Source organism: Chamaea fasciata, unplaced genomic scaffold (assembly GCF_029207755.1).
Source record: "Chamaea fasciata isolate MVZ Bird 193981 ecotype frontalis unplaced genomic scaffold, bChaFas1.0.hap1 SCAF_20, whole genome shotgun sequence".
Classification (NCBI taxonomy): Eukaryota; Metazoa; Chordata; class Aves; order Passeriformes; family Sylviidae; genus Chamaea; species Chamaea fasciata.
Genome location: NW_027094105.1, coordinates 7595055 through 7609641, shown reverse-complemented (window position 1 = coordinate 7609641; position 14587 = coordinate 7595055). Strand labels below are relative to the sequence as shown.

At 52.9% G+C, this 14587-nt stretch overlaps 1 protein-coding gene across 5 annotated transcripts in view; it reads right to left on the bottom strand.

Moving 5' to 3' along the window:
• Nucleotides 1–313: 313 nt before the first annotated feature.
• Nucleotides 314–14587, bottom strand: part of ADAMTSL2 (ADAMTS like 2) — a 29352-nt gene continuing 15078 nt past the window's right edge. For 4 of the 5 annotated variants that reach the window (XM_066201154.1, XM_066201155.1, XM_066201157.1 and 1 more), the window contains 8 exons: nt 14280–14380; nt 12323–12449; nt 8617–8830; nt 6076–6231; nt 4614–4784; nt 4336–4512; nt 2310–2454; nt 314–1124 (listed from right to left, as the gene is read on the bottom strand). In XM_066201154.1, the coding sequence (XP_066057251.1) occupies nt 1006–1124; nt 2310–2454; nt 4336–4512; nt 4614–4784; nt 6076–6231; nt 8617–8830; nt 12323–12449; nt 14280–14380 (1210 nt within the window). In that variant the 3' untranslated portion in view covers nt 314–1005. Of the gene's footprint in view, nt 1125–2309; nt 2455–4335; nt 4513–4613; nt 4785–6075; nt 6232–8616; nt 8831–12322; nt 12450–14279; nt 14381–14587 lie in introns of those variants that run through there. The other variant, XM_066201158.1, reaches the window with a different exon arrangement.

Genomic DNA, 14587 nt, shown 5'->3' with positions numbered 1-14587 from the left:
AGTGGAAACACAGAGCAATAACCCCTTGGGAGCTCAGAAAGGCCCTTTTCTTACTGGCACCATATGAAATCTCTTTGCTCCCAAACCCCTGAGGAGCTTCAGGGCTGCAGCTTTTAAAGCCACAGAACCCCAAAGGGCCCCCAACAGTCCCAAAATTTCCCCCACTGTTGGGACTTTTCTGTCCAAGGAGCTGTGATGCTCCTGATTTCAAGCTGCTCTGCCTCCCCTGGGCACCAGCAAATCCCCAGCCCCAATCCCGGCGTTCCCAACACTCCACTACAAACTGGAGAATAAAGCAAAATACCACCATAAATATGACAACTTTATTAAAATATACATATGAGTACAAATTAATGATTATATGGATAAAGTTCACTGTCTGTAAACAAATATATTAAAAAAAGAGCACGTCTTTTTTGTGATATAAAGTGCAGTTATGTTTCCATATTATATACAATATGTCAGCATCGGGGCGGGGTTGTAAGGACTATGAAACTAACATTTGATTATAAGATAAAATTCTCTGAAAAAGTATACACCTACATATTACAAAAAAAAAGAAAAGGGGGCTTGAGTTCATTTAACAAACGAGGATCAGCTTCCCACCACGTTAATTCAGTTAACGAGAGCACGCAGGTCTCGGGATAAAATCAGGAGAGAGGCACCAATGCCATTTTGTGAGGGGAAACTTGCACTTCCCAGAGTTCACACCTTCCCCACGCCAACCCCAACCTTGCACCGAGGGAGGAAACCAAAGGACAAGAACCTTGGGTGTAGCTGGAGGGTTTTTTTGGGGGGGGGAATCAAATATACACGACTTTATGTACAGCTCTGATCCCGGGAGGGCTCCCAACGTCCATCCCTCCGCTCGGGATCAGGAGAGGAGTTCTGCTTCGGTGGGGACATGAAAGCCAGGCCAAAATCCTTGTCAGCGGTGTGTGGGGATGTGTGGCTAAGTGGAAGGTGGAGCCCTGGCCGAGGCAGGCAGGGGTTAGGGGCCTGGCCCTAGGAGTGGGGCGCGCGGCAGGAGCGGCAGCAGGCTTTGCTGTAGTACCAGTGGCTGCACAGGTTCACCTTGATGGCCAAGGCACAGTTGGTTCCTGCCTGGTCCTGGCAGCTGTCGTCTGGGGGACAGAAAACACAAGGCATGGCATGGAAAAGACATAGAAAATAAACAATCGTGAGCTCATGAGCTCATTTCCCTCCCCTACACAGCCCTAAACTACACGGGATGAGCAACAACATCATCCCAGCCGCGGCTGCCAGATCTCTGAAAACCCCTGGAAAACACCATGGAGCTTCTCCATAAATCCCATTCATAATTATCATTCATAAACATCAATGTCAACCTGGGCAAAGGCATGAGCAGGTTGATCTGTTCCTTCACGCCTGGCCAGGCTTGGGGAGTCTCATTTGGTCCCAGCTCTGATGCTCAATGTCTTTGCACTGCTGGAGCCACCAAGGCACGGAGTTGTCCCCAAGTCAAGGGCTTCCCCTGGTAGGGATTCACAGTTCCTATCCCTAAGAGGCTGTTTGAGAAAGGGAATGGGAATCCAGCAGTGTCACATCCAGAGTTAGGGCCAAGTGAGATGCTGGAGAAAAGGGATGAGGCCAGAGGCTGCTTCAGCATTATCCCAACTCCTTTCAGTGTAATATTTTGCTTCAAACCCATAGGATTTATACTTAAATATATATATATTGCTTAAAATCCACAGGATGCATGAAACCAGGCTGCTCCCAGGGCAAGGTGGCCACGAGGCAACCCCCAGGCTCTGTGCCCCATCCCAGATCCCAAAGGAATGGACAGCCAAGAGCACCCAGAGCTGAGCCAGGAGCTGGCCCCAAATCTGTCTCCCATTTTCATGCTTTTCTCCCACACTGTCCTTATTCCCAAATCCTATTAAAAGATTAGAACCACGTGTCTGCTAAAGATCACAGGGACTCTGAGCCAGCAGACGAGTCAGATAACGAGATAGTTACAAATCCCACAGGACACCCGAAGACCAAAAATCATTAAAATAATGGCACAGACAGAACTTCTTTGGCTCTAGCTGGAATCTGACAGAAGCAGCACCCAGATCAGCTCTCCAAAGGCCCCTTTTATCTGCAGGTCAGAGCATGATTCTTCTGAGCTCTCCTGTTAATTTATCTCCAGAAAGAGCCAGTGCACAGCCCCCCATTACTCGGACACAGAGGGAGACCTGTCCCCGTCCATCCTCCCAGGGATGATTACCCAAATGGGGGCAGTGATAAGATGCTGGTGGTGCTGCTTAGAGGGATCCATGGAAAATCGAGGCTGTGGGGCTCACCTGGGGGCTCTGTGGGGCAGGGCTGCAGGTCACAGGTCTGTTTGCCCACCGGCTTCACCAGCGGGTCACAGCCCCGCACGATGTCCTTGCCTTGGTAGCACTTCACGTCCCGCATCCTCACGCCGATCCCACAGGTTTTTGTGCACTGGAGGACAGAGAGAGGGGCTGAGGCAAGACCCTGCCATCCCAGGGGACTGTGCTGAGCCACAATCTGTTCGTTGGAGAGGTTGGGGCAGGAGGAGAATGTCACATCTCAGGGCCACACCGCTGTCCCCTTGCTCTGTCTTTGCTGCCAGCATCATCACCTTCTGCCCAGGGGCAGGTGGATGTGGTCCCATCCCCTGGCACTGGCATTCTCCCTCCTCCTGCTGCCCTTCCCAAGGGACCACAAATGAGCTGGCCCAGTCCAGGTGATGCTCTGTAGGACATGGGTGACCACAGAACCCTCCAGAGCACCAGGAGTGGGGTTGTGGGGTCTCTGTGCATCCATGGGGGGGTTGTGGAGCCACGGCTGGGCCCAGCCCTCACTGCCTGCTGCCCTTTGGAGCTGGGATTACAGCAGGGCTGCTTTGGCTAATTATAGGCTTTCCAAGACTAAAAATGAGGCTCCTGGAGCTCAAATCAGGGAGGCTGCATCCAGGAAGCCCACAATCACTTGGACTCTTGGCCACTGAACCCTGTCTGCCTTTTGGGTTGTGCAGGGTGATGGAGCATCCCATCACAGCATCCCCAAATTCTGCATCCCCGGGGTGGCCACCCTGTGGGCTCCATGCACACTCCCATCCACACTTCCAGGCACCAGGGAAAAAAAATAAGGGGGGGAAAAAAAAAAGCTACAGCTGACCCCAAACAGCCCCTCTCAGTCCTGTTCTCCCTGAGCACAGACAGCCCCAGCTGCACCACGGCAGGGCAGGATCTCTGCCCTGAGCTGCCAGTGCAGCTAAAACACGCGGGGTGTTCCCTCAGGGACCATGTCCTGCAGACACTCACCCATCTCCTAGGGGGTTCTGCAGGCAGCATGACCCTTGGTGCAAAGGGATGGGGCAGTGTTGCAGACAGGTAGAGATATTATAAAAGAAAAGCCTTACAAAATATGGTTAATGCTCTGCTAACTCTAGCTAAAGCTAGATGTAAGTTCCCATAAAGAAAAATTGTAAGAATGAACACAACAGCTTTTTCTTAGAGAGAAAAATAAGTTTGCACCTGCATAAACAATAAGTCTGCCCCATGAGAATCAGTGAAGAAAATATGTAAACATATCTAGAGAGACAAAATCTGATAGACATGTACCATAGCCCTCCCTGACCAAGGAACTGAGTTTCACTGTATTGCTGACCAATTAAGTTTTAACACAGTGCCTTCTGATATTTCTTAGAAATATGAGCTTTGTGAATAAAGAATTGGCCTTTCTGCATGAGAAAACTGAGTCCTGTCTGCTTATTTATTACAACGTATCGGGATTATTGAGAGACACGGAACCACTGAGAGGCATTTTAAACCATGATTTATTGCTGCAGCCTCATCAAGGAGTGAGAACGTCTTCACAGCATAAGATAGAGGTCAGTAGTCCGTGGTCAGTGGTCACAAGACCACAGTTTACAAGGTCTTTTAAAGGTTAATTAGCCAATAAACTCCTGCCACAAAGTTTATGTCCTCACACCAGTCGCTAATTAAATTGTCTTACATGTTCTTGCTGCAATACAGACTTTTTTACCCAATCCTATAATGACACCCAATTCTACATTACTACACCTCAAACTTCTTATTTAGCTTTATAACTAGTTCTGTGTCTAAACCCCATACTTCAAACCCTTCTACTGTCTAACTTAACATGCTTCTTCTTAAACTACAAACCCACATTCTCGCTACAGGTCTCCAAGTCTGGAAGCCTTATCCACGGCCTCAAGTCAAACCCTGTGTTCATTTCAAACCCAGAGCCTGCAGGCACAAGGTTTTGAGAGCTTTCTGTGCCTTGATCTCTCACGACAGCAGGGCAGCACACCCTTGGGGCTCCCTCCCCGCTCACCTCAGACCAGGGCGTGGTGTACCACTTGAAGCAGGGCCTCTCGAAGCACGTGCTCTCCTCCACGGGCTTCTTGGCCACGTCACAATCGGCGGCGTTGCGGGTCTTGATCTTGCCATTGACAATCTCCAGGCAGAGCACGATCCTCTTCTTCACTCCCCGGCCACACGTGGTGTTGCACTGCGGGGTGATGAGCAGGGCCACCTGAGACCTGCACACGCACCCCCCGTCCCGACCCCTCTGAGGGCACCCCAAAGCACGGGGGTTTGGGCACCACTTACCCGCTCCCAGTCCTGTGCCAGCCAGTGCGAGGGGCAGTTCTTGTCCCCGCAGGGGTGGATGGCCAGGGGCTTGGTGTCCAGGTTGCACTGGGACTCGGGCACCACGCGCCCGTCGCTGGTTTTGCAGTACACGTGCCGGATCATCCTGCCCTGCCCGCAGCCGCCGCTGCACTGCAACCACAGCGGGCACTCAGCGCCAGGGGCTCCAGCCCTCACCCATCCCACTGCAGGGACAGAGCCCCCGCAGGGCTCAGCTGCATCCCCAAAACCCGCCTGCCCCAAATCTCAGGGGGGTTTTGGGGGCTTGGCTTAAAACAGCCACGGGGAAGATCGGCAGATCCTTCCTTCGGCCGACTGAGATTCAGCCATCAGGAAATCACAGACTGGTTTGGGTCGGGAGGGACCTTAAAAATCACCTTGTTCCAACCCTCTGCCATGGGCAGGGACACCTTCCGCTATCCCAGGTTGCTCCAAGCCCCATCCAACCCAGCCTTGGACACTTGCAGCAGACTAGTCGGATAACGAGATAGTTACAAATCCCACAGGACGCTCAAAGATGGATGGGACATCCACAATTTCTCTGTGCCAGGGCCACAGGCCCAACACCCAGCATCTCTCAGGGCTGGTAAAAGGGGAACCACCACACCAGGGAACCCCGGGGTGGCCCCCAAAGAGGCCAAGGCAAAGGGGACCAAAAAGTGGCTGCAAATATTCAGCCCCCGGTGCTCCCCGGCGCTTCCCTGGTCGCTCTTGCAGAGACTCTCGGTGTTTCCTAGCGCTGCTGCTGCCATGGAAACTACTTATTTTTAGCTGATGCGAATGTATCAAAAACCTGGGTAAAAATAGCTTGGGATGGAGGGGGTCTCTGGAGCAGAATTGTGCAGGAAGGGAAAAAGTCCGGGGTGGGGGGTGGGGAAAAAGGAAAAGAGAGAGCAAAAGAGAATAGAAAATAAGGAGGAAAGAAAAATAGGGAAAGAGAGGAAAAGAGGAAAGAGAAAAGTGAAGGGGAAAAAGAGAAAGGGAGAAAGGGGGAAATAATAAAAAAGGAAAAAGAGTTAAAAGGTTCAATTTCTGGGCATGGAGCATGAGCATTGCCAAGGAATGCTGCGCAGCAGACAGACAAGAGGATTTTGACACCCACTAAGGCTCCCAGCCAGGTCTCTCAGGGTTTAACCCCTGCTGTACCACATCCCCCACAAGGCAGGAGCCCAGGGGGAAGCAACAGCATCCACTGGGACGACGGATCAGCCCCAGTGGCCGAGCCAGGGTGGCCGGTCAGGGCCACTCAGGGTGACAGCGCTGGCAGAGGTGACACGGGAGAGACAAAGCAGTGGAATTATTTGGAGGCCAGCTCCCAGCACAGGCTGCCTGCCGGCTCGTTGGAGCTGGGACCTGCCAGGCATGATGAGCCCCACCCCGAACCCCCCAGCGCCAGGGACAAGCGGCCACCGCGGGCTCTCACCGGTCCCCAGTCGGACACTGTCCACTGCCGGTCACACGGTGGCCCCGTGCAGTTCTTCTCGGCCAGGGGCCGGGCGCTGGCATCGCAGAGCTTCTCCTCCTCCGAGCAGCGGATGTCCCTGGTGACCACGCTGCGCTCCCCGCAGCGAGCCGAGCACTGCCGGGAGGGGACAGGGACACGGTGTCACCGCGGCCCCCAGCACGGCACCTTTGGGGGTGGGGTGTTCCCCTCCATGTTTTAACATAAAACTCTCAATGCACGCACGGAAAATGCACGAATGATTCCCCCAAACCCACTGGACAGCTTCAGCAGGAAGGCTGCATCCTGCCCTGGAGCTGTGCTCTCCAACAGGTGATGCCAAAGGGGGGAAACCCAAGGCTCCAGGAATGCCGGCTCGGAGCTGAGCAGTTTTAGCTGTCACTTGGAGACAGGGTGAGATCTCCCTCGCCTCCTTCCCAGGAACAGCCAGCTCCTTTCCACCTCTTTGGAGAATGTTTTCACCCCTGACTGCACAACTGAGATTTTTATGCTGCGGATAAATTTGGCACCGCGCAGCCCAGTGACATTATTTAGAACTGGATTTGAGTTACTACAGTCTCACATACACATTACATTTGCTCCATGCATAACGTAAAGCAGGGAAAAGTGTCAACAGCACAGGGCCCAGACGCAGCGTGCCGAGATGTTAATCCTCAGAGCCCTGAAATGTGCTTTTTTTTAATGCCTATTTCCCCAGCCAACTTGGCACCCCACCTCTGATGGGATCCAAAGGAGATTAGCTTTGCTGCTGGCTAAGAACAATCTACTCCAGCACTGTCTCAAGCAATCTGTCCCTGACAAATGCTGGAGGAGAATACAGATTTCTGTAAAATAAACCACTCCGGTTTGCTACGCTGGACTAAATAACGCTCCAGCACGTGCTCAGGGAGCTCCTCTCTACCAGCTGGGAAAGTCAAAACATCCTGCACCACCAGGGAATGCACCAGCCCCTCCGCCAGCTCCAGGGAAATGATGCACACCAGCTTGCAGGGGAATGGAGACGTTTAAATTATGACTAAGAAGAGTTTTTGGGAGCTTCCCAGGAGGAAGAGTCATATTCCTCATGATGCAAACCATGGGGCAGGTTGGCACCCAGGGACAGCTCGGCTCAGAGCTCATCTGCTCTTGCTTAGATGAGGTCTGTGCTTGATTTGGGAAGAGGCACCCCAAGGAAGCAGCGCTGGTTGGGTTGTTTCCAAGAATTTGTGTTTGTAAGGGATGTGCTGGAGCACTGTCTGTGCTTGGAAAGGGGTTCGGGGCCACAAACCCTCCCCACAGGTTTTCCCAAGCAAACCAGTGAGCTGGAACAGGGGCAGTACTTGTGCCTCCCCAAACCATCTCCCAGTGGCTTCAGGGACTGGCTTAAGGCACAGCCAGGGAAAGGTTTCATCCTGCATGTGGTGCAGAGGAATTGGAGGTGAGGAAGGGACTTTTATAGGGATGTAATTCATTTGTGAGTGACCAATGGCAGTGGCCTCTCATCCTAAACAGGAGCCAGGGCTTCATTTTAGGGGGAAAAACATTGCTGCACATCGATCCACATGCAGTGACTGCAACCCGTGTATCCTGAGAGGCTCATGGCTGTGGATTGTGGGAACCCTAAAATCCCCTCAGGGAAACTTTCAGGCTTTGCTCTGGAAGAATGTACCGTAGAGTTTCCCTGCCTAGGCTGAAAGAGAGGACTCCCCTCATGGTGCCCTGCAGAACTACTGCCAATCTACCTTGGATTTCTTCCCCCATTGGACAATTAACCCTGCCCACCCCAACTGTTCATCCCCCATCCCCTCTACAGGTTGCTGCTCTTTTCCTTGCCCTTTGTACCGCCCCTGTGGCCTCAGACCATTGGTTTCTGACCCTTTCTTTACCACTGAGCACCACATGGTCGGGGTCTTTTTGTCCCTGATCCCTTTGGCATGCAGGAATAAATATCATCCTCTGCTGGAACATATCACACACAAGGCCCTTCCTGTCTTTCTGTGGGAACTGACAGTGGTCAGAACATGGATTCTGAGGCTCCAGGCAGAAGCTTGAAGCCTGTGGGAAAGCCAAGAACAGAACTTTCCCAGTCTGGCCTGGGAAATCGTAAGGAGGAACCCAAAACAATCTTGTAGATACCGTCCTCCTGACACCTGCTGTTTTTCCAACTGGTTTACTGGTAGAGACGTTTACAAAAAGGTGGTGCCCTACAGGACCAACCCTATTCATTGTACCCAAACACTGCATAAAAAGAATCTGTCTTTTACAAACTTTGCTATAACGCCCTCTGAAGAAATCGGAGTTCCAAGTGTCATTGCATGAGCCGTCCTGAATTCTAACAATATCTTTCCTCTGCTGAGGTGTGTGTGTGTGTGTGTGCACGGACTGCGAATGGCGGCTCTGAGCGGCTTCTGAGGGACACGCTTTGAGAAGGTAACAGCACTTCTACAGCGGATGGCTGTGGATGGGGATAAATTGGGAAAGGGAGAGAAGCCCACAGGTGCTGACCCTGCCAGCAGGACTCACCTCGGACCACTCGGACATCTCCCACTGGGGCCCGCAGGCCGGGTTCTTGCAGACCTTGCGCTCGTCGGGCCGGGCGATGTCGGCGGACTCGCACAGGTCGCTGTACACGGAGCTGTCGAAGCCCGGCGAGATCATCTTCCAGCAGCGCACGATGCGGAACTGGTAGCCCTCCCCGCAGGTCCGTGAGCACTCGCTCCAGCTGCTCGTCTCCCACCTGGGCAGGGAGACACAGAGCCCAGCGCTGTTACATGTGCTCTATCACACGTTCCCATATGTGTTGGTTTAGTACAGGTGGTAAAAAATTGATTAGTTTTGACATTAGTTTGGGATTTCACAGCCTCTGGAGACAAAGATTCCTGTGTTGTGTCCCAAGAGCCCTCAGACATCCAGGGCAGAGAAGGCACAGAGATCCCAGGAGTGCCCTGTGCAGGCAGTACCGTGGCTGGCACCCTCTCTCAGCACAGAACTCATGGACAGCATCACAGGAGGCATGCCTGATGGCTGGATCGGTTAATTAATTATAGGGATACACCTCTTGGTTAAAGATTAGGAGGATCGTGGGAAAATTCTTTTCCTTCTTGTTTTAGGAAAGGTAATAAGACTGGTCCTGCTTTGCTGTGTGGCTCCAGGCCACCAGGCCCCTGCTCGTCTCCCAGCTGGGCAGGGAACAGAGCCCAGCACTGTTGCAGTTCACCTCCGCACTCAAGCAGGTGTTCCCATGTTAGGAGAAGAGTTTAAGCTTCACTCTGAACTTATAAGGAGTACGAACTAGAAACGTCTATGCTCTCCTCACCGTAATTGGCCTAGTGCTAGGACAGAAGCACTCGTTGCTCTCTTTAGCTGTTCCTCAAGAAATCGAGGAAAATATATTTCTATTTTCTATTGGGCAGCCTGCCAAAAAACCCTCCTAGATCATTGGATACTTAAGAGAGAGCATGGAGATTGTCAAGGTGTTTTAAGGGTGTCTTAGCAGGTGCAAGGGACCTTCCTGCTCGGTGTATGGCTTACTTCTTTTGTATCATTTGTTATTTTCTCTTTAATTAAAACATTTTTGCTTTTGAAAAACACACCTGCTCATGCCGTCTTGCTAATTATTTTTAAGCCATTCCTGGGAGGGTGCTGGTCAACCCTCAGGGTGCGAAGCCACTTTGTGGGGCTAAAAACACTCTGGCCCCACACAGAAATCCATCGCATCACCCGCAGGAAAACCCTGCCTGCCCTGGGCTGTGGGGACGGGCTGCGGTGAGTGAGCTGCCAACACGCGAGAGCTTTTCCCAAGGGATGGGAAGCACCAACATATGTCGGGCTCACCCCTCAGACCCCAGCTCGTGCCTGAAGCTGACACCAGCTTGTCAGGAGGACGGGTGGCACGGCAGGGCCTGGCCCAGCGTCCTCGGTGACAAGCGAGCGTTTGTCACCGCAGGCTCTGCCAGCACATTTCTCTATCAGGATTTCAGCCCGTGTTTGACCTCTCCTTTCTGCCTGCTCAGCTGAAGAACGGAGGGGACACGCCGTCCATCCTCCTGCAGATGCCAGCGATAATGTCACACAGAGCTGCCCCAGCCCTGGTGGGACACACGTTTGTGTCCCACCATCAGTCTGACTCTGCTGAGCACAAGTGACAGGCTGGGGGAGCTGGGATCTGCTCCAAGCACTGCCTGTCCTTTACTGTCCCCTGCCACCTCTATCCTGACAAGAGAGCAGCAGCTTGCAATCCAAGGAAAAAAATGTAAAAGGTCAGATTTTTTACAGTACAGGAATATTACAGCAATTAAAGAACGAGCTAAAAATCGGAATGGATCGGAATTCCCAGCTCCTCTGGATGTGGGCAGCCCCCAGGTCCCCACTGCTGCTGTTCTCTGGGCAGGAGAGCCCCACACCTGGGCTGCCCCCAGGCCTTACACCCCATTTCGGGGCTCCAGGCACAACAAGCAGCCGTAGGGAGATGTCACACATTTGGAGATGTCATTTAGAGGGGTCACCTGACTTCAGAAGGGAAATGAAACAGAGGTCTTCCCCATCCAGATCATGCAAAATTAACATTTTTTCTTTGAAAAGCCTTGCCAGCCCAAGCACCTTCCTGTCTGCCCAAGTGCTGGTGGCTGCCCCATGAGCTCCCAGTGCTCCCCAGTTGAAGTCACTGGTAAATCACAGAGCAGCTCCACTCCCTCACAGGGCAAGCCCCTGAAGCTGGAACAGCACAGCCATAAGGAGGGACAGCTTTAGGAAAGACTAGTGGGAGAATCTAAGCACAAAAAGTCTCCTAATGCTTCTTTTAAAAAACGTCAAGGAACAGAGATTCCAGCCCCGGTGGTGCCCTCAGGGTGGGTGCATTCCCTGCAGCAGCACCATTCACTCCCGGCAGTTTCCTTGCCTCAGGTGCAGCCTGTCCTGGCTCTCAGCCCTAACATGGGAGTTTCCAGGAGATCTTCTACTCCGTGTCCTACCTGTCCTCCTTCACAGTCACCTGAGCACTCTCCAGGAGCCATTCCTGGTCCCTGGTGTCACTGGACTCTTGCTTTACCCTGTTCACACCATTCCAGGGTGTGGATTTACTCCTCCTTTTACTCCTCCCATAGTCTGACACCATCACAGCCACAGAATAGGATGCCCTGAGGTGGAAGGGACCCACAGGGCTCATTGAGTCCAGCCCAGACACCCCAACAATCCCACCCTGTGCCTGGGAGCATTGTCCAAGCACTCCTGGAGCTCTGGCAGCCTCGGGGCTGTGCTCATTCCCTGGGGAGCCTGGGCTGTGCCCAGCACCCTCTGGGGGGGAAGACCTTTCCCTGATGTTCAACCTAAACCCCCCTGACACAGCTCCAGCCATTCCCTGGGTCCTGATATTGGAGAGATCAGTGCTGCCCCTCTGTGACCCCTTGTGAGGGACTTGTAGGGTCCAATGAAATCTCTCCTCAGTCTCCTCCAGGCTGAACAAGCCAAGTGACCTCAGTTGCTCTTTGCATGCCCCCTCTACACCCTTCACAACCTTCACAGCTTTCCTTTATCACTTTGTCCTGTGGTGGCACCCAAAACTTCATGCAGGACTGGAGGAGAGGCTGCTCCAGCACAGACCAGAGTGAGACAATCCCCTCCCTCTGCCAGACACGGATCTGTCTTACCCAAACCCTCTGTGACCTGCAATCCTCCCAACCTCCACACCAGCACTGGAGTTGTCCAGAGCTGGACAGGCTGGCTGCGGACAGCCTGGCTCCGGACAGCCTGGCTCCAGACTGTGGTCACTGTTTGGGTTAAGAGCCACATCAGAAGGAAAACTTTCCAAAGGGCTTCCAGCACAAGTTGCACTCTGCACCAGCTCTTGCCCCAACACAAGCAAACCTCAGTGGTGTTTGGGCTGCTGAAGGGATCACAGGGCTGGGTTTGTGGCACGGTTTTCAAGCCCGGCCCCTCCACCCAATTCACTCACGTATTCCCCATGTGCCAGGCAGGGCAGGATGATCCTGCGCTGCTGGACTTGCTGGGAGCACCAACTCTGCCAGGATTTATGGGAGTCTTAACCTGGCAGCTTGAGCTAAAGCACTCAGGAGGAAAATCTTGCTGTTTCCCAGATGGAGTGAAGGGAGGAGAGCTGGGGGCGCTAAGGGCCACCCCTGCTGCCCCCAAAAATCCACACCAACCCTCCCGCCAAGGACAACCAGGGCAGAGAAAGCACGGAGACCCCAGGAGCACCCTGTGCAGGCTGTACCTTGGCTGGCACTCTCTCCCAGCACAGAACTCATGGATGGGCTCGGGCCGGGTCATGGCATCACAGTAGGTATCGTCCACTTCGATCCCATCGTAGCGGACACACATGGCATAGGTGGACATCACTCCTGGGCTCAGAGAGAACACACACACACAGCAGGGTGCTCCGTGAGTTGGGCATCCAAACTCTTTGCTGTTGTCGTTTTTCTGGTTTTAGCTGCACTTCTCAAAGCAGCGAGCTGGACTTTGTGTCCCGTGGGATGGGTGCTGCTGGCAGGGAACGTCACTGTGGCCACCCCGCCAAGCTGAGCAGTGTGGTTGAGTTTGGCCAGCTCAGAGGAGGGCATGGCGACTCCTGCCAGGGCTTGCCACCAAAACCAATATATGACTCACACGTTTTTATAGGAAATAATCAGGGTCACAAGTCTGCTCGGCAGCTCCCACCCTGCCAGGCTGGTGGGTGGAGGTGACACCAAGAGGTCCCCAACCCGCTCTATCCCCCCACTCTCCCTGTTCTTTACACCCCCTTTGCACCCGGTGCTCCCCAGGTGCATCCAGACCTCCGGGGGAAGGCAGGGATCCTGGAGCTTTGGCAAGGAAGGCCCTGCCCCTCCTGCTCCCCCTCCAAGGCAGCGGCAGCCGGTGCCGTCAGAGCGAGACCTTTTCCCCCTGCGGCCTCCCGTGCCAGAGTAAATGTTGAGAAGTCCACTCTGGGACCTGGCTGGGGACCAGGAGGTTGCTCTGGCTACAGGTAACAAGAATTGCAGCTCTGGGGAACATATGGTTTACGTGAAACTAAAGAAAGATCTACAGCTCTTGACACGGCCTTGCCTCTCTGCGATATGTCAGTGAGAAAAGGCAGCGGGGGAAGGAGAAATTTGAGTTAAACCTCTCTTGGCTTGCTGCAAACCCAGGGCAGAGCAGGCTGGCCAAGCCAAGGGAGAAATCTGTTCAGAGGGGATCAAAGAAGTCAAAAACGTCCCAGAACATGTGGATGACGGGATCTTGGGGAAAGGGACGGCTTGCAAAGCTCCTGCTGTGGGCACGAGGCTGCTGGACAAGAGCAAATGCTTAAAATGTCAAATCCATGCATTTGATCTTTGAAGAGATGTCCCTGAGATTGTAAACTCCTCTCTCCCACTCTTTTCCCTCTTTTTAATTCCAGAAGCACTGCAGGATCTGGATAATTTCAGGGGCAGCACAGAGAAGTGCACAACCCACACGCCTGATTCATGCCAAGGGATCGACAGAACCCCCTAACCACGGGGTGAGGGAGGAGATCAGGTGCCTTGAAGCTTTTCAGGGGGAAAAAAAGGGAGGAATTTATGCAAAAAGAGGGAATTTCTGCCTGAAGAATAGAGGCTCAGTTTCGATATCCCTGGCATCTCTGTCACTGTTCCAGATTTACACCCTCGCAGCCAAGCTCAGGCTCCAGGGTAGAAGGAGTGGGAGAAGCAAAACATAATCAAAAAGCCAAATGCTATTGTGTTTCCTGCCAGAGCTGAACAATCTTTAAAATTTCTCTCTGCAGGGAAGCAGCTGAGCTTTTCAAACCCCTTGAAGCTGTCAGAAAGGTGAGGAAGGGGGGAAAAGAAAGGAGGCTCAGTGCAGGTTTGGGGATCCTGCTGAGCCCCAGGGGGGACACAAAGTGATGGGAAGTGAAGGCAGTGCTCAGAGCATCCCAAAGGCAGGGGTTTTGGAGGGATGATGGACACACTGGGCATCAATTCCTGGTCCTCAACACACCTGAGAGGTCAGTGGGCTTTGCATGCTCAGCCCCCAGCTCCTCTCCCTACGTTTTCCCCCAGGCACAGCAGAGCTGGGGTGGTGCTAAAGCAGAGCTCATGAGATCCCTTAAACACCACCAGCTCCTTCCCATCCCTGACAGACATAAAATGGACTCACACACCGGGTGATTTCAGCAGGCTGTGCAGAATTTGGCTGCTCCTTATAACTACCTGTGGTGCATGTAGAGCTGCAGGGTTCATGGGAGGAAAGCTTCCACCTGTACATGTCAGCAGCACTCACACCTTGGCCCTTTCTTAACTTCAATCTGTTTCTAGCGATTAGCAAACAAAAACAAAAACAAAAAAAAAAAAAAGAAAACAAAAGAAAAAAGAAAAGAAAGGAACAAAACAAAAACAAAAAGGCATTTACAAGGCGAGCGGTGACAGCCCACGACAGACACACACATCTGGCTGCAGTTCGGTTGGGTTCGGGTTTGGGAGGGGATGTGCTTGGTTTGGCTTTGGTTGGGTTTGGTTGT